The following is a 13800-nucleotide window of genomic DNA, read 5'->3' as shown; positions in this document are numbered from 1 at the left end:
AATTGGTTGACTTTGGTTTAAATTTCAAAACTCCACGGGTTTGGATCAATTAATTATTCGATAAAACTATCCCTTCAAGACCCTTGAGAAATATTACAATTTCTGATCAAAATTTCTCAATTCAAGTCACTTTATTTATTTATTTATTTATTTATTTTCAAGTTGGCAAGGATAAAATCTTTTGAAATCTTGAATTTTTTGGAACAAAAATTAAAATTCGTTGAATGAAATTAAAAAAGAGTAAGTATAAAATTTTCATCTCCGATTTCACTTTTGAAACGTAATAAAAAAATATTTCAATTGAATTTAAAGAGAGTAGTTATAGTTTCAAAATATGTAAATCAATAAATAATCAATTTGAATTTTAAAATTTTGTGGGTTTGTCTTGGTAATGAAGAAATTTATTTATGTAGATTGGGTTTTGGTTTTAAATTCAAATTGGCCGAGTTCATCAAATACAGAATTTCAGGTTGAGTATTGACTTTGGTTTTTGGTTTAAATGTCAAAACTTGATTGGTTTAGCAAATGTATAGATAGTTTCATGATAGAGCGGGCAAATAGCGGTTTTAAAAAGGAAAAAATTGGCACATAAATTTTTTCTTCGGGAATGTGTTCGGATGGCTGACTCTCCTACCGAGTGTAAAACAAAATCTGACGCAATATTTGTGCTCAGGGTCAGGGGGTTCGAATCATATGAAAAAACGACACCAATATCATCAAAGTAACTTTATTTCAAAAATAGTACAAATTGAGATGGCAGGCAGAAGGCTCTGGAGGGGGTTAGATGAGTGTAGCAGAAAATCTGATGTAATATTCGTGTTCAAAAGATTTTAATGACAAGCAGGTAGATATATATTTGAATTCGCCATGTTGAACGAGAAACTTTAAGCCACAATGCCACATTTCCATTTTTCAGCCATAATATGTTTTAAAGATGTCGTCCATTTCCTATCTATAACACTTCTGCTGGCATCTCGTCTCCATTCAAAACTGCTAGCACATTCAAAGCTGCTAATTCTGCCATAGAATCAAGAGAATCGTGAGTCCTGTAGGCTATGTGAGGAGTCAGCACTAAAAAAAAAAAATCAAAATTTATTAATTACTTATGTAAGTTATAGAAAAATAAATATTTTCAAGTCATGTTCACATCAATTTCCATACCCACGTTATCCATTTTCATCAGTGGGCTGTCAAGAGGTAATGGCTCTTCATTGAAGACATCAAGACCAGCTCCGCCAATTTTTTTACTTTTGAGAGCATCGATTAAAGCATTTTCATCTATTAGACCTGCGAATGCAAAGGAAAAAATATGAATTGGTGCTGCAGATGAACAATGAAAGTGACTACCACAGAGCATTCTTACCTCCTCGAGCAATATTAACCAAGATTGCATTTGATTTCATCGAATTTATTCTAGTTTGGTTGATTATTCCTTTGGTTTGAGCAGATTGTGCAAGAGCCACGATGATGAAATCGCTTTCTTTCATAATAAAATCCAGTGACTGAAATTCGGCTCCAAGTATTTCGGCTATGGGGATAATTGTACGTGGATATCATTTAGAAAATTCTGGGCCAATATATTAGCTTCAATCTTATAATAAGACTAACCTTCTGGCTTTTTATCACGAGCATAATATAAAATATTTTTCGGATCAAACGGTTTAAGCTTTCTCAAGATGGAAAGACCTATTCTACCACATCCAATAACTGCAACTGTCGATTTATACAATCCAGATCCAGTCAGTGATGTTGGAAATTTATAATCAGGTTTCCATTTCCCTCTTTACAATAAAGAAAAAAATTGACATGTACTACTGATGAAATACTTATACTACCTTACTGAATTACGAATCATTATTGGCTAACTTCAAAAGTCCATTATGCGCATCCACAACACGTCTACTGGTGGCTAATAGCAAAGCAATGGCATGCTCTGCTACAGCTGGAACAGATACATCGGGAACATATCCAACTCGAATATTCCTTGATTTCAATTCTCTAACATCCAAGTGATCGTATCCTGCAGAATGAGTGCATACTACTTTCAAATCATTTCCTGAAATCCAACAAAATATTAGTACATAGGTATGGTATTAGTTAAGTCAATCCATGAGAATCAGAATCATACAGCATTCAGCCAAGTAGGTACATAGGTACTGTATCTCTCACCTGCAGCTTGTATCACTTCCTTGTCTACAGTCGGGCTACAGGGGGTACAAATAATACCAAATTTTCCTTTAATGTGCTCTTTTAATTCGTCTCGAGTAGGTCTTATTTCCCTATTCCAGAGGTCTATTTCAAACCTGTCGTCATCAAATTTATATGTACGGTATTAAGTTTGCAGTTGTTTAAAGTTACAGCTACCTACTTATTCAAAATACATATTTTATCTAATGCACATGATTAGGTATATGTTTTAGATTTATTTTTCTTAACTCAAGTATTTAGACGATAGGTACATACTTTTCTTCCAAAATTTCAAGCAAAACTGGTGACAAATTATGAACCGTGACAAACACAGATTTTTTAACCATTTTAGAAATTTGGTCTTATTTTAATAATTCACCAAGAAGGAGTAATTGTATGATTATAAGTGAGTAATTTAAAGTTTAATTGCAACGGGTTCTCATATCAAAACGGTACTTAGGTAGGTACATATGTACTTACTAATAATATCCGATTCACAAGTACACAACTGAGTATATATACTTATTACCTACCTAGTGCAAATGATATAAATACAGGTGACATCATTTAAAATTTAGCTGATCCATCAAGTACCTCCGATTTTCATTTTCCAATAAATAACTCCGAACATAGGTACCTATCTACTTTAGAGAAAATGAAGCGAGGGCATGGCGTGTAAATGTTTTTACGTAGGTATTATTAATTTATGGCTGGCCGCGTGTAAGTGGTGTCATTTCTACACCAAAAATTTAAACTCAAGAGGAATAGTTGAAAAGTTTTTAATCACTTGTAAGTGCTTGATGCGTGAAACAATCCGCTAATATAGTCCTTGAAAATACTGAATACCCTTTCCACTCTAAATGTGTAAAATTTTCTTACTTACATGTGCTCTTTCCTTCATTTTTAATTTTAGAGAAGTTGTAAGCTACACTCATAATCATAACTTTTCAAACATATGCAAAGAAATCTTTTTTTTTGAATTTTTTGCAATTGAATAGGTAATTATAATTAATCTCAAATTGAAACGATAACAACCTGGATATTTCTCGTTCGTCTCCAGTGTGCAACACTTCGGCTGGCATTTTATCTCCATTTAAAACAGCAAGTACATTCAAAGCTGCTAATTCTGCCATAGAATTAAGACATTCGCTCGTATTGTAGGCCACATGAGGAGAGAGAACTAGGTACAAAAAAAGAGAATAAATTCAGTCTTTTCAAATAATCACATTTTTGAAGAAAAAAAATCTTCATATCGATTTCCTTACCAACATTACTGATTCTCATGAATGGACTATCATGAGGCAATGGCTCTTCACAGAATACATCGAGACCAGCTCCAGCAATTTTTCCATTTTGAAGAGCTTCAATTAAAGAATTTTCATCTATAAGGCCTACATGCAAAAAGATATGATTAGGTATGCATCATAAAGGATAAATGAACTGGCCAGTGACCACTATAGTTATCTTCACCTCCTCGAGCAATATTCACCAAGATTGCATTGGATTTCATAGACTTTATTCTAGCTCTGTTAATTATTCCTTTGGTTTGAGCAGTTTGTGCAAGGGAAACTATAATGAAATCGCTTTCTTTCATAATAAAGTCTAAGGATTGAAATTCTGCACCAAGTTTATCAGCTGTGATAAGTAGGTACGTAAAAATTATTTATTTACACAACGATTCGTCTCAATATTTCAAACCTCATACAATTTATATAGTATATACCTATCTGCATCACTGACCTTCTAATTTTCTGCCACGGGCATAATATAGAATACTTTTTGGGTCAAATGATTTCAATTTTCTTACGATAGATATACCTATGCGACCACACCCGACAACTGCAACTGTTGATTTATATAATCCGGAACCAGTCAATGATGTAACGATTTCATTATTAGGTATCAAATCTCCTCTTTCATGTTGAAGAAAAAATACATAGGTAATTAGGTGTACATAAATGTATTAAGTCGTCAAAAAAAATCATTAAGTACCAAACGTCTAACCTAATAATTGCATTATGTGCATTTACAATACGTCCGCTGGTTGTCAACAATAAAGCTATCGCATATTCTGCCACAGCTGGAACAGAAACATTGGGAACATAACCAATTCTTATGTTTCTAGATTTCAGTTCTTTAACATCCAAATGATCCAATCCCACCGAATGTGTAGATACCACTTTCAGATCACTTCCTGGAATACATTTCCATGTTATGGTACTTCAGCAAAACAATTTTTTTGGTGGTTGTCTCCCTAATAGCCTACGTATCTTCCTCACCAGCAGCTTCTATAACTTCTTTGTCCAGAATGTTTATAGGCACACAAATGATACCAAATTTGCCTCTTATGTGCTCCATCAATTCGGTTTTGGAAAGTTTTATTTCCGAACCCCAGCTGACAATTTCAAATCTATAATTATCATTAAATTCGCAAGAATAAGGGCATAAGTTTCGAGTTTTGGCGATCGGATGTTTTCAGTCTCAACTTGAAAGTTACTTGGAAAAATTGTTGGCTGATTTTCGAAAAAATCATGTTTTTTTCGCTCTAGCCTAGCTCTTCTCAGGCTTGTTTTGGGGAAATAGCCATGTCCCAAAAAATTGCAGGTATTTCTACTGCGCAGTTGAAGATTTGCAAATCGCTTACTTTTGGGAGAATTCATCTTTTGAAAATTTTTTTCTTCTCAAACCCGCAATAAACAAGCCAAAACGTGGAAAGATGATATTTCTAAAACTTGGGAAATATTTTGAAACCCAGTGGTACCAACATTTTGGTTAAAAATTAGCCCAAAAATTGACAATTTTTTTCGTTTTCTTGAAATTAGCAATACTGATTAAAAAATTAGCACCACTGGCTTCCAAAAAATATTTCCTCAGTTTCAGAAACGATATATTTCCAGATTTTAGCTTGATTAATGTGAAATATTTGGAGGGAAAAAATTCAAAAAACGAATTTACCCAAAAATAAACAATTTACAAATTTTCAACTGCTCAGTAGAACTCTAAAAGTGGTTCTGGATTTTGATGGGAATAGCTTTTAAGTGGACGCAGAATCTCAAATTCTATTAAAAACTGGGGGTCATTTTTCCCAAAACAGGTTCGGTAGGAGGTATAGCGAAAAACCCACGATTTTTTCAAAAATGCCTCCTCTTTGGGAGACCCATATTTCCCCTCCAGAGTCAACGCCGACCTCAAAATTTTTCACAATGATTTTCAACTCAAAATGAAGTTTCCCACTAAATTTACTTAGTCAAAATCCTCCAACATTTTTTTTTTTCGTGAAGCAGCCTAATACACTAAGCACTGTTCTTTAAAACACAGAAACAGATACATACTTTTCTTGCAGAAGTTCATATGCAGTCGATGATAAATTACTCCATGTGATGAATAAACTTTTTTTAGCCATGTTACAAGAAGCAATGTAAGTACCTAACAATAATTCACCAAGTCTCCAAGGCCTTCAATTTTCCAAATTTAACTTAAAATTGAACTATAACTCATGGTGTTTTTCATTTTACACGTATGTAGGTACACATCAACAATGCATTGCTCGCTCACATTACGATAAAAATGTTCAAATATTAGTTTTGTGTTTCATTACATACCTAGGCTGTTTATTTTGTTTTGATAAAGACAATGCATTTATCTACCTACGAGTATTATCTTTCTACACTTTGATTGCTTCCGTCAGAATTTTTTTTCTCGCTATCACATGCGTTTCAGGTTTCAATAATTAACAACTTTGTTTCATAAAATAGGTCAACGTTTTTCTATCAACTTTTTTTTTCAACTTCCCAACATTGAATAAAATTTTGTTTATATCTACCTATGTAAACATTCTGAGACATATTACATTTAATATGAGCAGGATTCCGTTCTTTTTACACTTTTTGATATTTATTTTGAAAAAAATATTAAATCAAAACAGCAACCAATTGACTTTTTTCTCTGATATTTCTACATACTTTATAACACTTCAGCAGGCATTTCATCTCCATTTAAAACTGCCAGCACATTCAAAGCTGCCAACTCAGCCATAGAATTACGACAAGCGTCTGTATGATCCGCTATATGTGGAGAAAGTACTAAAAAAAAATCACACATTTTTAACAACTTCACCAAATAAATCAATCTCTGGCTTTATGTAAGTAAGTACATCTTATTTTTGCGTACCAACGTTATCCATTTTAATCAAAGGGCTGTCAGAAGGTAAGGGCTCTTTGCTAAATACATCGAGACCAGCTCCACCAATTTTTTTATTCTGGAGAGCTTCAATTAAAGCCTCTTCGTCTATCAAACCTATGTATAAGGAAAGATAAAATGATTCAGCAGATATAATACATTTATGTATTATGAAAACTTACTGTTTCATACCCACCTCCTCGAGCAATGTTGACTAATATTGCATTTGGTTTCATGGAACTTATTCTAGCTCTGTTGATTATTCCTTTAGTTTGAGCAGTTTGTGCCAAAGCCACAATGATGAAATCGCTTTCTTTCATTATAAAATCCAATGTCTGAAGTTCTGCACCAAGCTTGTCAGCTGTGGTAAAAATCATGCATTTCGATAGGTAGGTATTCAGAAATATTTGTACCAAAATACAACCCAAGTAGACTTCAACTTCATCCTGACTTAGGTGGACTGTGGACAGCTTACCTTCTGGCTTTCTACTACGAGCATAGTAAAGAATAGTTTCAGGTTCAAAACTTGTCAATTTCTTAAGGATAGATATGCCTATTCGACCACATCCAACAACTGCAACTGTTGATTTATGCAAACCAGTTCCGAGCAGAGACGCAGAAATGTTTTTACCTAGTTTCCATTGGTCGCTACAAATTAAAAATGAAAAAAAGTAGGTACTATCGTCATTGAAAATCACAATATCATTTTCTAATTAGGTAGATATTATTTGCCAACTTCATAATTGCAATATGTGCATTAACAATACGTCTGCTGGTTGCTAAAAGCAAAGCTATAGCATGCTCTGCCACAGCTGGAACAGAGACATTGGGAACATGCCCGATTTTAATTTTCCTCGATTTCAATTCCTCTAAATCCATATGATCTAGTCCAACTGAATGTGTGCAAACCACTCTCAAACCACTTCCTGGTATTTTGAAAGCATATAATTGTTCAAATTATCCAAATTTTTCCATATGATTATACAAATATACATATTTAGCTCATAAAATTATCTTGCCCATACCAGCAGCTTCTATAACTTCCTTGTCTATAACTGTGTTGTAAGGAGTACAAATAATAGCAAACTTTCCTCTCACGTATTCTTTCAATTCATTTTTCGTGGGTTTTCTATCCAAATTCCAGACAACTATTTCAAATCTGAAATTACAAATAGAATTTACAAAAAAAAACACATCAAGTTGTCATTTACATACTTGTACATATTTTTATGCGGATTCTCTATGCATACCTAATTAAGAAATAGATACACGGATACGTACTTTTCTTGCAGCAATTCATACATGATTGACGGGTAATTATGTCGTGAAATAAACAAAGATTTTTTAGCCATTTTATGGATTCAATAAATCGACAGTTTACCTACCAGAATATCCAAATTTTCACAATTTACTTATTTTACAAGTCACAATTTAATTTTTCTCACTCAAACTGAAAGTCTAAAAATTACAGATTTGAGATTATTTACAAGTCACAATTCAGTCTTTCCAAGAGAAACTGACGGTTTCAACATTAGATAGGTACTATCGCTGATTTTCACTTCATAAGGTACACATTTATATGTATGTGCAGGTACAGCTGGTATTAACATTAAACATAGAGAATTGATTACATCATCCACGCTTCAACTGCTATATTTAAATACCAATTTTCCGACAAATTTTGATAATACGTAGGTAAGTATGTAAGTAAGTAAGTAAGTATTTAAAGAGAATTAACTACATATTAAGTACGCAGGTGTAGGTACAGGCAGTTGGCATGTGAGAGTTGCATCAATTTGTGGTGCACTGCGTGCAATAAAGATTTTAAAATTCAACATAATGAAAACACTATATTTAAAATTGGTTCGAATTTAAAATCATAAGTGAATGTTTGTTGCGTGAAAATGAAACTATCACGTATCTGATGATCGTCGTTGTTAACAATAACAATAAATTGTTCAAATACTTAGTTGGGTAGGTAAGTATTAATTTCTAAAATTCATTGTGTACTTTAGGGCTTGATAAAAATAGAATTCGCTTCCATTCCAACATAGCTACTTGAATAATTAGTTATTTTATTTTTTCATTGCTGAGGAATAAGTATACGTAAAGCGAAGGGGTAATGGTACAATCAGGTTTTCAAGTGGTTGATAAAATGCATTTTTGAGTTTTTTAATTGTTCAGTTTTTAAAGATGACCCATCAAGAGGAAAAACTTGTTTGTAAAAATTGCCAAAAATAGTAGGTAGGTACTCTTCTTAACAATATTTTTAGACGAGAAATAGTCGTGTATTACGCTTGAATTCGGTCCAGAGATATGTGGAAGTTTCAAATCTTCCTATATCAATATCTCATCCCCCTAGGAGAACAAAAAATTCTGGAAAAATGTCTCTTTTCTATATAGGTACTTAGTTAGCCATATTTCGGATTGAATCAAACTTTTTAAAATCAAAACTCGTTGAAGTAGGTGTGCTTTTTCCTTTAAAAAACATACATTATTTTTGTCATTGATGGTCACGTGTGGTGGGGTGCCGGAAATTTTTAGGTCCAACATATTTTTCTCTGGAGGTACACAACAATGTTTCATTAAAATTTCAAAAATCTGAGGACAGAAGACATACTACGAAGCTTTGGACTGAACAAAGAAAAATCAAAGGAGCATCCAAAAATTCACCACGAGGCAAAATTTCATAATTCAATTCAATCTTTCAACTTTTTTGGGCAAATTTTTGGTCAATTTCCCACGAAAAAAAAATTTTGAGAGAGGGAGTTGAAAGTAAAAATGTTGAATAATACAATGCTTTTATACATAAAAAATTTGAATTGTCTATGGCAAGGTTGGTATACGGAAATTCAAAGTCCTCAAAATTTGTGAGGTACAAAAACATAATTTTTAATGCAAGAAGTTTCAACGCCAAAATTTCGTGCTTTTTGGTACTTTTGCATTTTTTTGCAACTTTTTTTGCTATTTCGTGCTACAATAAATAATAATGAAATTTTGCGCTGTTTTCGTTTTTTTCGCACCTCTTTTTTCACACCGGTATCAACCACGTATTGATTTGATTGTGTTTATTAATTTCTGATTTTTTTGGTGGAAAATGTTTAATTTTTCATTATTTTTTTTATTTTTTTGAAAATTTTTAAAAAATTGCACTGGAATTCATATCTGCCCAAGCAAAGAGAAGCCAAAAGCGTTGAAAAAATAGATAATTCAAAAAATAAAATAACTGGTGCAAAAAGTTGATTTTCATAGTTGGCTTCAATATTTTAAAATTTCAACAATAGTTTCCAGGAAATTATAACATTATTTTTCATGGCTTCAGCATTTTTAGCTTTCAAGAAATTATAATATTTTTTAAGATATGAATGAGGCCAAAAATTTACAATTCTTCATTTTTTTCAGTACATGATTTTTTAATTTTCAAAAAGAACCAATTTTGGCAAAAGTAAGAAAATTTTCTGCGAAATATGAGACATTTTTTGATAGGTATTTTAGCAAAAGTTGGAACTTTTTGGCAGTTTTGATAGGAATGGTGATATAGTGTAATATGCCTTCACCCTCTAGGTGGACATTCTCGGAAAGATTACCTGGTTAGGGGAATCGTCGTAACGTGGGAACTATCGGTGCATAAATTAATATGCACATAAATCACTTGGTACGTGTATCTTTACACAATACACCAGTTTTATACATAAATCTGTCAATCATGTATAAAAGGGGTGAGCTCAGATCTTCTGGATCGTGGCTTCTCTGTATGAGAATTTGTCCACGAGCCTCACTTGTTTTCTATCGTCTGCAGCGTAAGGTATCAAGTGGCATTGTGTCTTCATAGTGTCGAATTAAATGTATAAGTCTCTCGATGAGACATTTAACTCGTGTTTATTCCACTTTTAGCGTGGTAATTCTATGATGATTTACTCATTCGCCGATAGAGTAATTAACGTAAATGTAATTAATACCTATCGCGAATACCTATTTATCTCTTCTTGCGGCTATCTGAGATGATTCCGGACATCATCAGCTAGAGCGTGTGTTATATGTGTCTCTTTGTAAAGCAGCCACTGACAGCCACTATTATTGGGGTAGGCTAAGGAAAAGAGGTGGTGTGACGACGGGCAGTGTTTGGTAAGTAGGTACTTACATGGTGGTGTCTACACTGGTTAATCATAAGTTAGCACAATTAATTAATATTATCATGTATCCATGGGCCTAGGGCAAGGATCCTGACTTGTAATCAAATCAAATCAAATCAACTTTATTTTTTGCAATAGACAGCATTGCTGCATTTACAAAGTCGACTTATGTACTAACATAGGAAATAATCAATACATAAAAGAATGAATAATGAAATTAAATAACATGAAATAAAATGAAATAAATGCGCCATGTACAGCACCATACAGGCATAGGATCAGCACAGATATCCAAATAGACGCATTCAATGAAAATAATAGAAACCAAATAAGAAATAAATAAAAAAGAAAAAAAAACAACATAATTACATGAATCAGAAAACAATACATTATAAAAAAAGTGAGATTTCATGTACATTTATAAAAATTCTTAGAATTATTTACCACATAACATCCAAAAATTATCGGTTATACATAAAAATAAAAAAAGAAACAATGACGCTAGATGATAAATCAAAATTACAAGTAGTTGCTGAAAGTTCAGTTGCTAATGTACTCAGTTATGTAACAGTGTCCATATACTCATCTATTGAATAAAATGCTTTTTTTAGTAGCCATTTTTTCAGAGTTTTAGAAAATAATTTTGTGCAATTGATAATTTTAATTTCAGTTGGGATTTTGTTATAAATTTTTGCAGCCATGAAGTCTATACTAACTTGGTGAAATTTAGTCCTGAATTGTGTGCTATGTAGTTGTTGGCTATTTCTAGTATAATGACTGTGTTGAGGGGTATGTAATTTCACTATGCCTTTCTTCACAATTTGGGATATCAGATATATGTATAAGCAGGGTAGGGTTAAAATTTCATTTGAAAGAAAGATAGTCTTGCATGATTCTGTGACTTGCATTCGATAGATGATTCTTATTGCTCGTTTTTGTATTACAAAAATTCTCTGCATAAGACTGACATTACCGCCCCAAAACACTAAGCCATATGACATATTAGACTGGAACATTCCATAATATGCCATTTTTAATGTTTGCACATTGGTGACACCTTTTAATTGCCAAAGGAGATAATTTATTGATGATAGCTTCCCAGCTAAATAGTCTATGTGATCAGTCCAAGTAAGAGTGGAGTTGATGTATACTCCTAAAAATTTTAGACTTTCAACTTTAGTAATTGGCAGTGCCAAATTTAAATTTTGTGAGCTGTGACCAAAATATATCAGGTTTGTTTTCTCAACATTTAATTTCATTTTATTTATTCTGAACCACTCTACCAAATCATCCACTACCTGCTGTACTGAGATACCCATATTCATAGGAATCAGTGCTGTAGTGTCATCTGCGAATAGGATCAGATTACTCCTTACATTTTTTGGAAGGTCATTAACATAATAGATAAAGAACAAAGGTCCTAATATTGACCCCTGTGGAACTCCTTGCTCAACTGGATATTGATCAGAGAAATGGTATTCTCCATTTATATCTTCTATCTTAACAATTTGAGTTCTATTTTTGAGAAAGGATGTGGTCCAGTCCAAAGCCACCCCTCTAATGCCATACTTTTCTAGTTTACCTAGCAATATTTCATGATTAATCATATCAAATGCTTTTGAAAGATCACAAAAAATCCCTATAATGTCATTTTTGCTGTGGAGATTTTCCAAGATATTGTGAATAAGTTGGTAAATGGCACCTGTTGTATTTTTATTTTTGCAAAATCCAAATTGAGAGCTGTGTAACAGATTATTATCGCTGAAAAATTTAGATATACGTTTATAAAATAAGCTTTCTAGAACTTTGGAAAACACTGATGTTATAGATATGGGTCTGTAATTATTCATGGCACTTCTTTCCCCCTTTTTGAACACAGGTGTCACAATATTGACCTTAAGGATATCAGGGAAGGCTCCTTCCTGAACAGACATGTTGAAGAGGCTGGCTAATGGTTCAGCAATGTATGGCGCTGCTATTTTCAGTATATAGGTATCAAGCCCATGGTAGTCTTTTGAATAGGAATTTTTGAGTGAGTGAATTACATTCACAACCTCAACTGAATTTGTTGGTGCAATGAAGAATGTGGAATTATTGGATGGGTTTAAATTATTCAAGGGATTTTCATCATCTTTCAAGTTTTCAACCTTTGGTAAATTACAAAAGAATTTATTTAAGGTAGAGGCAATTTCCAGTGGATTGGTTACCATACGGTTTTGGTCCATTATATAATCTATACAGTTATGTTTTGTTTTTGTTTTGATAAGTTCCCAGGATGTTTTGTTCAAGTTTTTGGCATTTTGGAGTTTTCTATCATTTGCAGATTTTTTTGCATTTTCAATCAAAGTTTTATATTTTTGTTTAGTTATTTTATATTTTTCTTTCAGGTATGGAGAGTCAAAAGTCTTCTTCATGCTATGTAGGTCCATTAAATTTTGCTTAACAGTTTTTATTTCAATTTTGGTTGGTAGGGGGAATTTTATAAAATTTTTTTGTTTCCTTTTCACTATACCAAATGGGAATGACAAATTATAGTGTGATAAGAACACATTTAGGAAACTCTGAAAAGCTGAATTAATGGTATCTGTTTCACTCCAGCGTTGATTGATACCTATTTCGCCTACCTATGTCATCTTCGGTTGGTATAGATGTTCTATTGAACTACATGATCGACAACAATCTTATGGCAAGAATCATAGATTGACATGTTGGGATGAAGGTCGAGAATATTATAATTAAACACATTAATTATAGTAGTATTGATGTCTTTTAGTACAATAAAGAGTATCATCGGAATAATGATGTTAGGTGTTCATTTCATTATTATTCTAACATTTAGTTGTTCTCGTTAATATTGGATCGGATACCCATGTCTAGTGACATTAGGAGACATAGGCCAAATTCAACCCCCTTAGGTAGTTTCTCATGTAACCCCCCTTGTAAGTAATCACGCTTATCTGAATCATCCAATCCTAGTAATTATCACTTTAACGATAACAATGGATTGGATTTTTTTGAAAAATTTCAAGTAAAACCACATAATTTTTGATGTGAGAAGTCAATTTTTCTACTTTCAAATTTTGACCAGAGGAGCGACGATGGTGGAAGCTTTTGAAAATTTATTATTGAAGAAGTAAAAAGCCATGGTTTTTGGTAAAATTCTTTGATTTTCCCACCATACACGACTTCTTCCCAATTCCCAACTTCACTAAAATTTCTCAACTTTTTCCAACTCATACAATTTTTCTCACAAAATCCCAAATCTTTGCATACATTTTCCTGGTAGGGGGACGGCGGTTGG

At 32.8% G+C, this 13800-nt stretch overlaps 2 protein-coding genes across 5 annotated transcripts; both read right to left on the bottom strand.

The window, feature by feature from the left end:
- Positions 1-711: 711 nt before the first annotated feature.
- LOC135847189 (glyoxylate reductase/hydroxypyruvate reductase-like) lies at positions 712-5759 on the bottom strand. Of its 4 annotated transcripts, none has more exons than XM_065366632.1 (13): positions 5520-5759; positions 4467-4597; positions 4192-4381; positions 3928-4100; positions 3658-3822; positions 3453-3578; positions 3223-3367; positions 2170-2303; positions 1867-2056; positions 1609-1781; positions 1364-1528; positions 1162-1287; positions 712-1071 (listed from the first exon to the last, which is right to left on the bottom strand). In XM_065366632.1, exons 1-13 carry the CDS (start codon positions 5588-5590, stop codon positions 953-955), a joined length of 1908 nt encoding a protein of 635 aa, XP_065222704.1. In that variant the 5' UTR covers positions 5591-5759; the 3' UTR covers positions 712-952. The 4 variants fall into 4 exon arrangements, with proteins under 4 accessions (XP_065222704.1, XP_065222706.1, XP_065222705.1 ...); XM_065366634.1 differs by having other exon boundaries at positions 3658-3756; XM_065366633.1 differs by having other exon boundaries at positions 4467-4582.
- An 81-nt stretch (positions 5760-5840) lies between these two features.
- Positions 5841-8000, bottom strand: LOC135847191 (glyoxylate reductase/hydroxypyruvate reductase-like). The gene is made up of 7 exons (XM_065366636.1): positions 7648-8000; positions 7392-7525; positions 7103-7292; positions 6842-7014; positions 6563-6727; positions 6358-6483; positions 5841-6269 (listed from the first exon to the last, which is right to left on the bottom strand). The coding sequence occupies exons 1-7, from the start codon at positions 7716-7718 to the stop codon at positions 6151-6153; spliced, it is 978 nt and encodes a 325-aa protein (XP_065222708.1). The 5' UTR covers positions 7719-8000; the 3' UTR covers positions 5841-6150.
- Between the last annotated feature and the right edge of the window lie 5800 nt (positions 8001-13800).

Source organism: Planococcus citri, chromosome 5, assembly GCF_950023065.1.
Source record: "Planococcus citri chromosome 5, ihPlaCitr1.1, whole genome shotgun sequence".
NCBI lineage: Eukaryota > Metazoa > Arthropoda > Insecta > Hemiptera > Pseudococcidae > Planococcus > Planococcus citri.
The sequence above is the reverse complement of the archived record's forward strand: the minus strand, read 5'-3'. Positions and strand labels throughout refer to the sequence as shown.

Excerpts from the sequence above, each read along its gene's own strand:
- LOC135847189 (XM_065366632.1), bottom strand. The coding sequence starts at position 5,590 with ATGGCTAAAAAAAGTTTATTCATCACATGGAGTAATTTATCATCGACT. Across the intron at positions 2,304-3,222 it reads GACGAACGAGAAATATCCAG|GTTTGAAATAGACCTCTGGA; the intron begins GTTGTTATCGTT and ends TGATGACGACAG. Across the intron at positions 1,288-1,363 it reads GGTTAATATTGCTCGAGGAG|GTCTAATAGATGAAAATGCT; the intron begins GTAAGAATGCTC and ends TTGCATTCGCAG.
- LOC135847191 (XM_065366636.1), bottom strand. The coding sequence starts at position 7,718 with ATGGCTAAAAAATCTTTGTTTATTTCACGACATAATTACCCGTCAATC. Across the intron at positions 7,293-7,391 it reads GGAAGTTATAGAAGCTGCTG|GAAGTGGTTTGAGAGTGGTT; the intron begins GTATGGGCAAGA and ends TCAAAATACCAG. Across the intron at positions 7,015-7,102 it reads GCACATATTGCAATTATGAA|CGACCAATGGAAACTAGGTA; the intron begins GTTGGCAAATAA and ends TTTAATTTGTAG.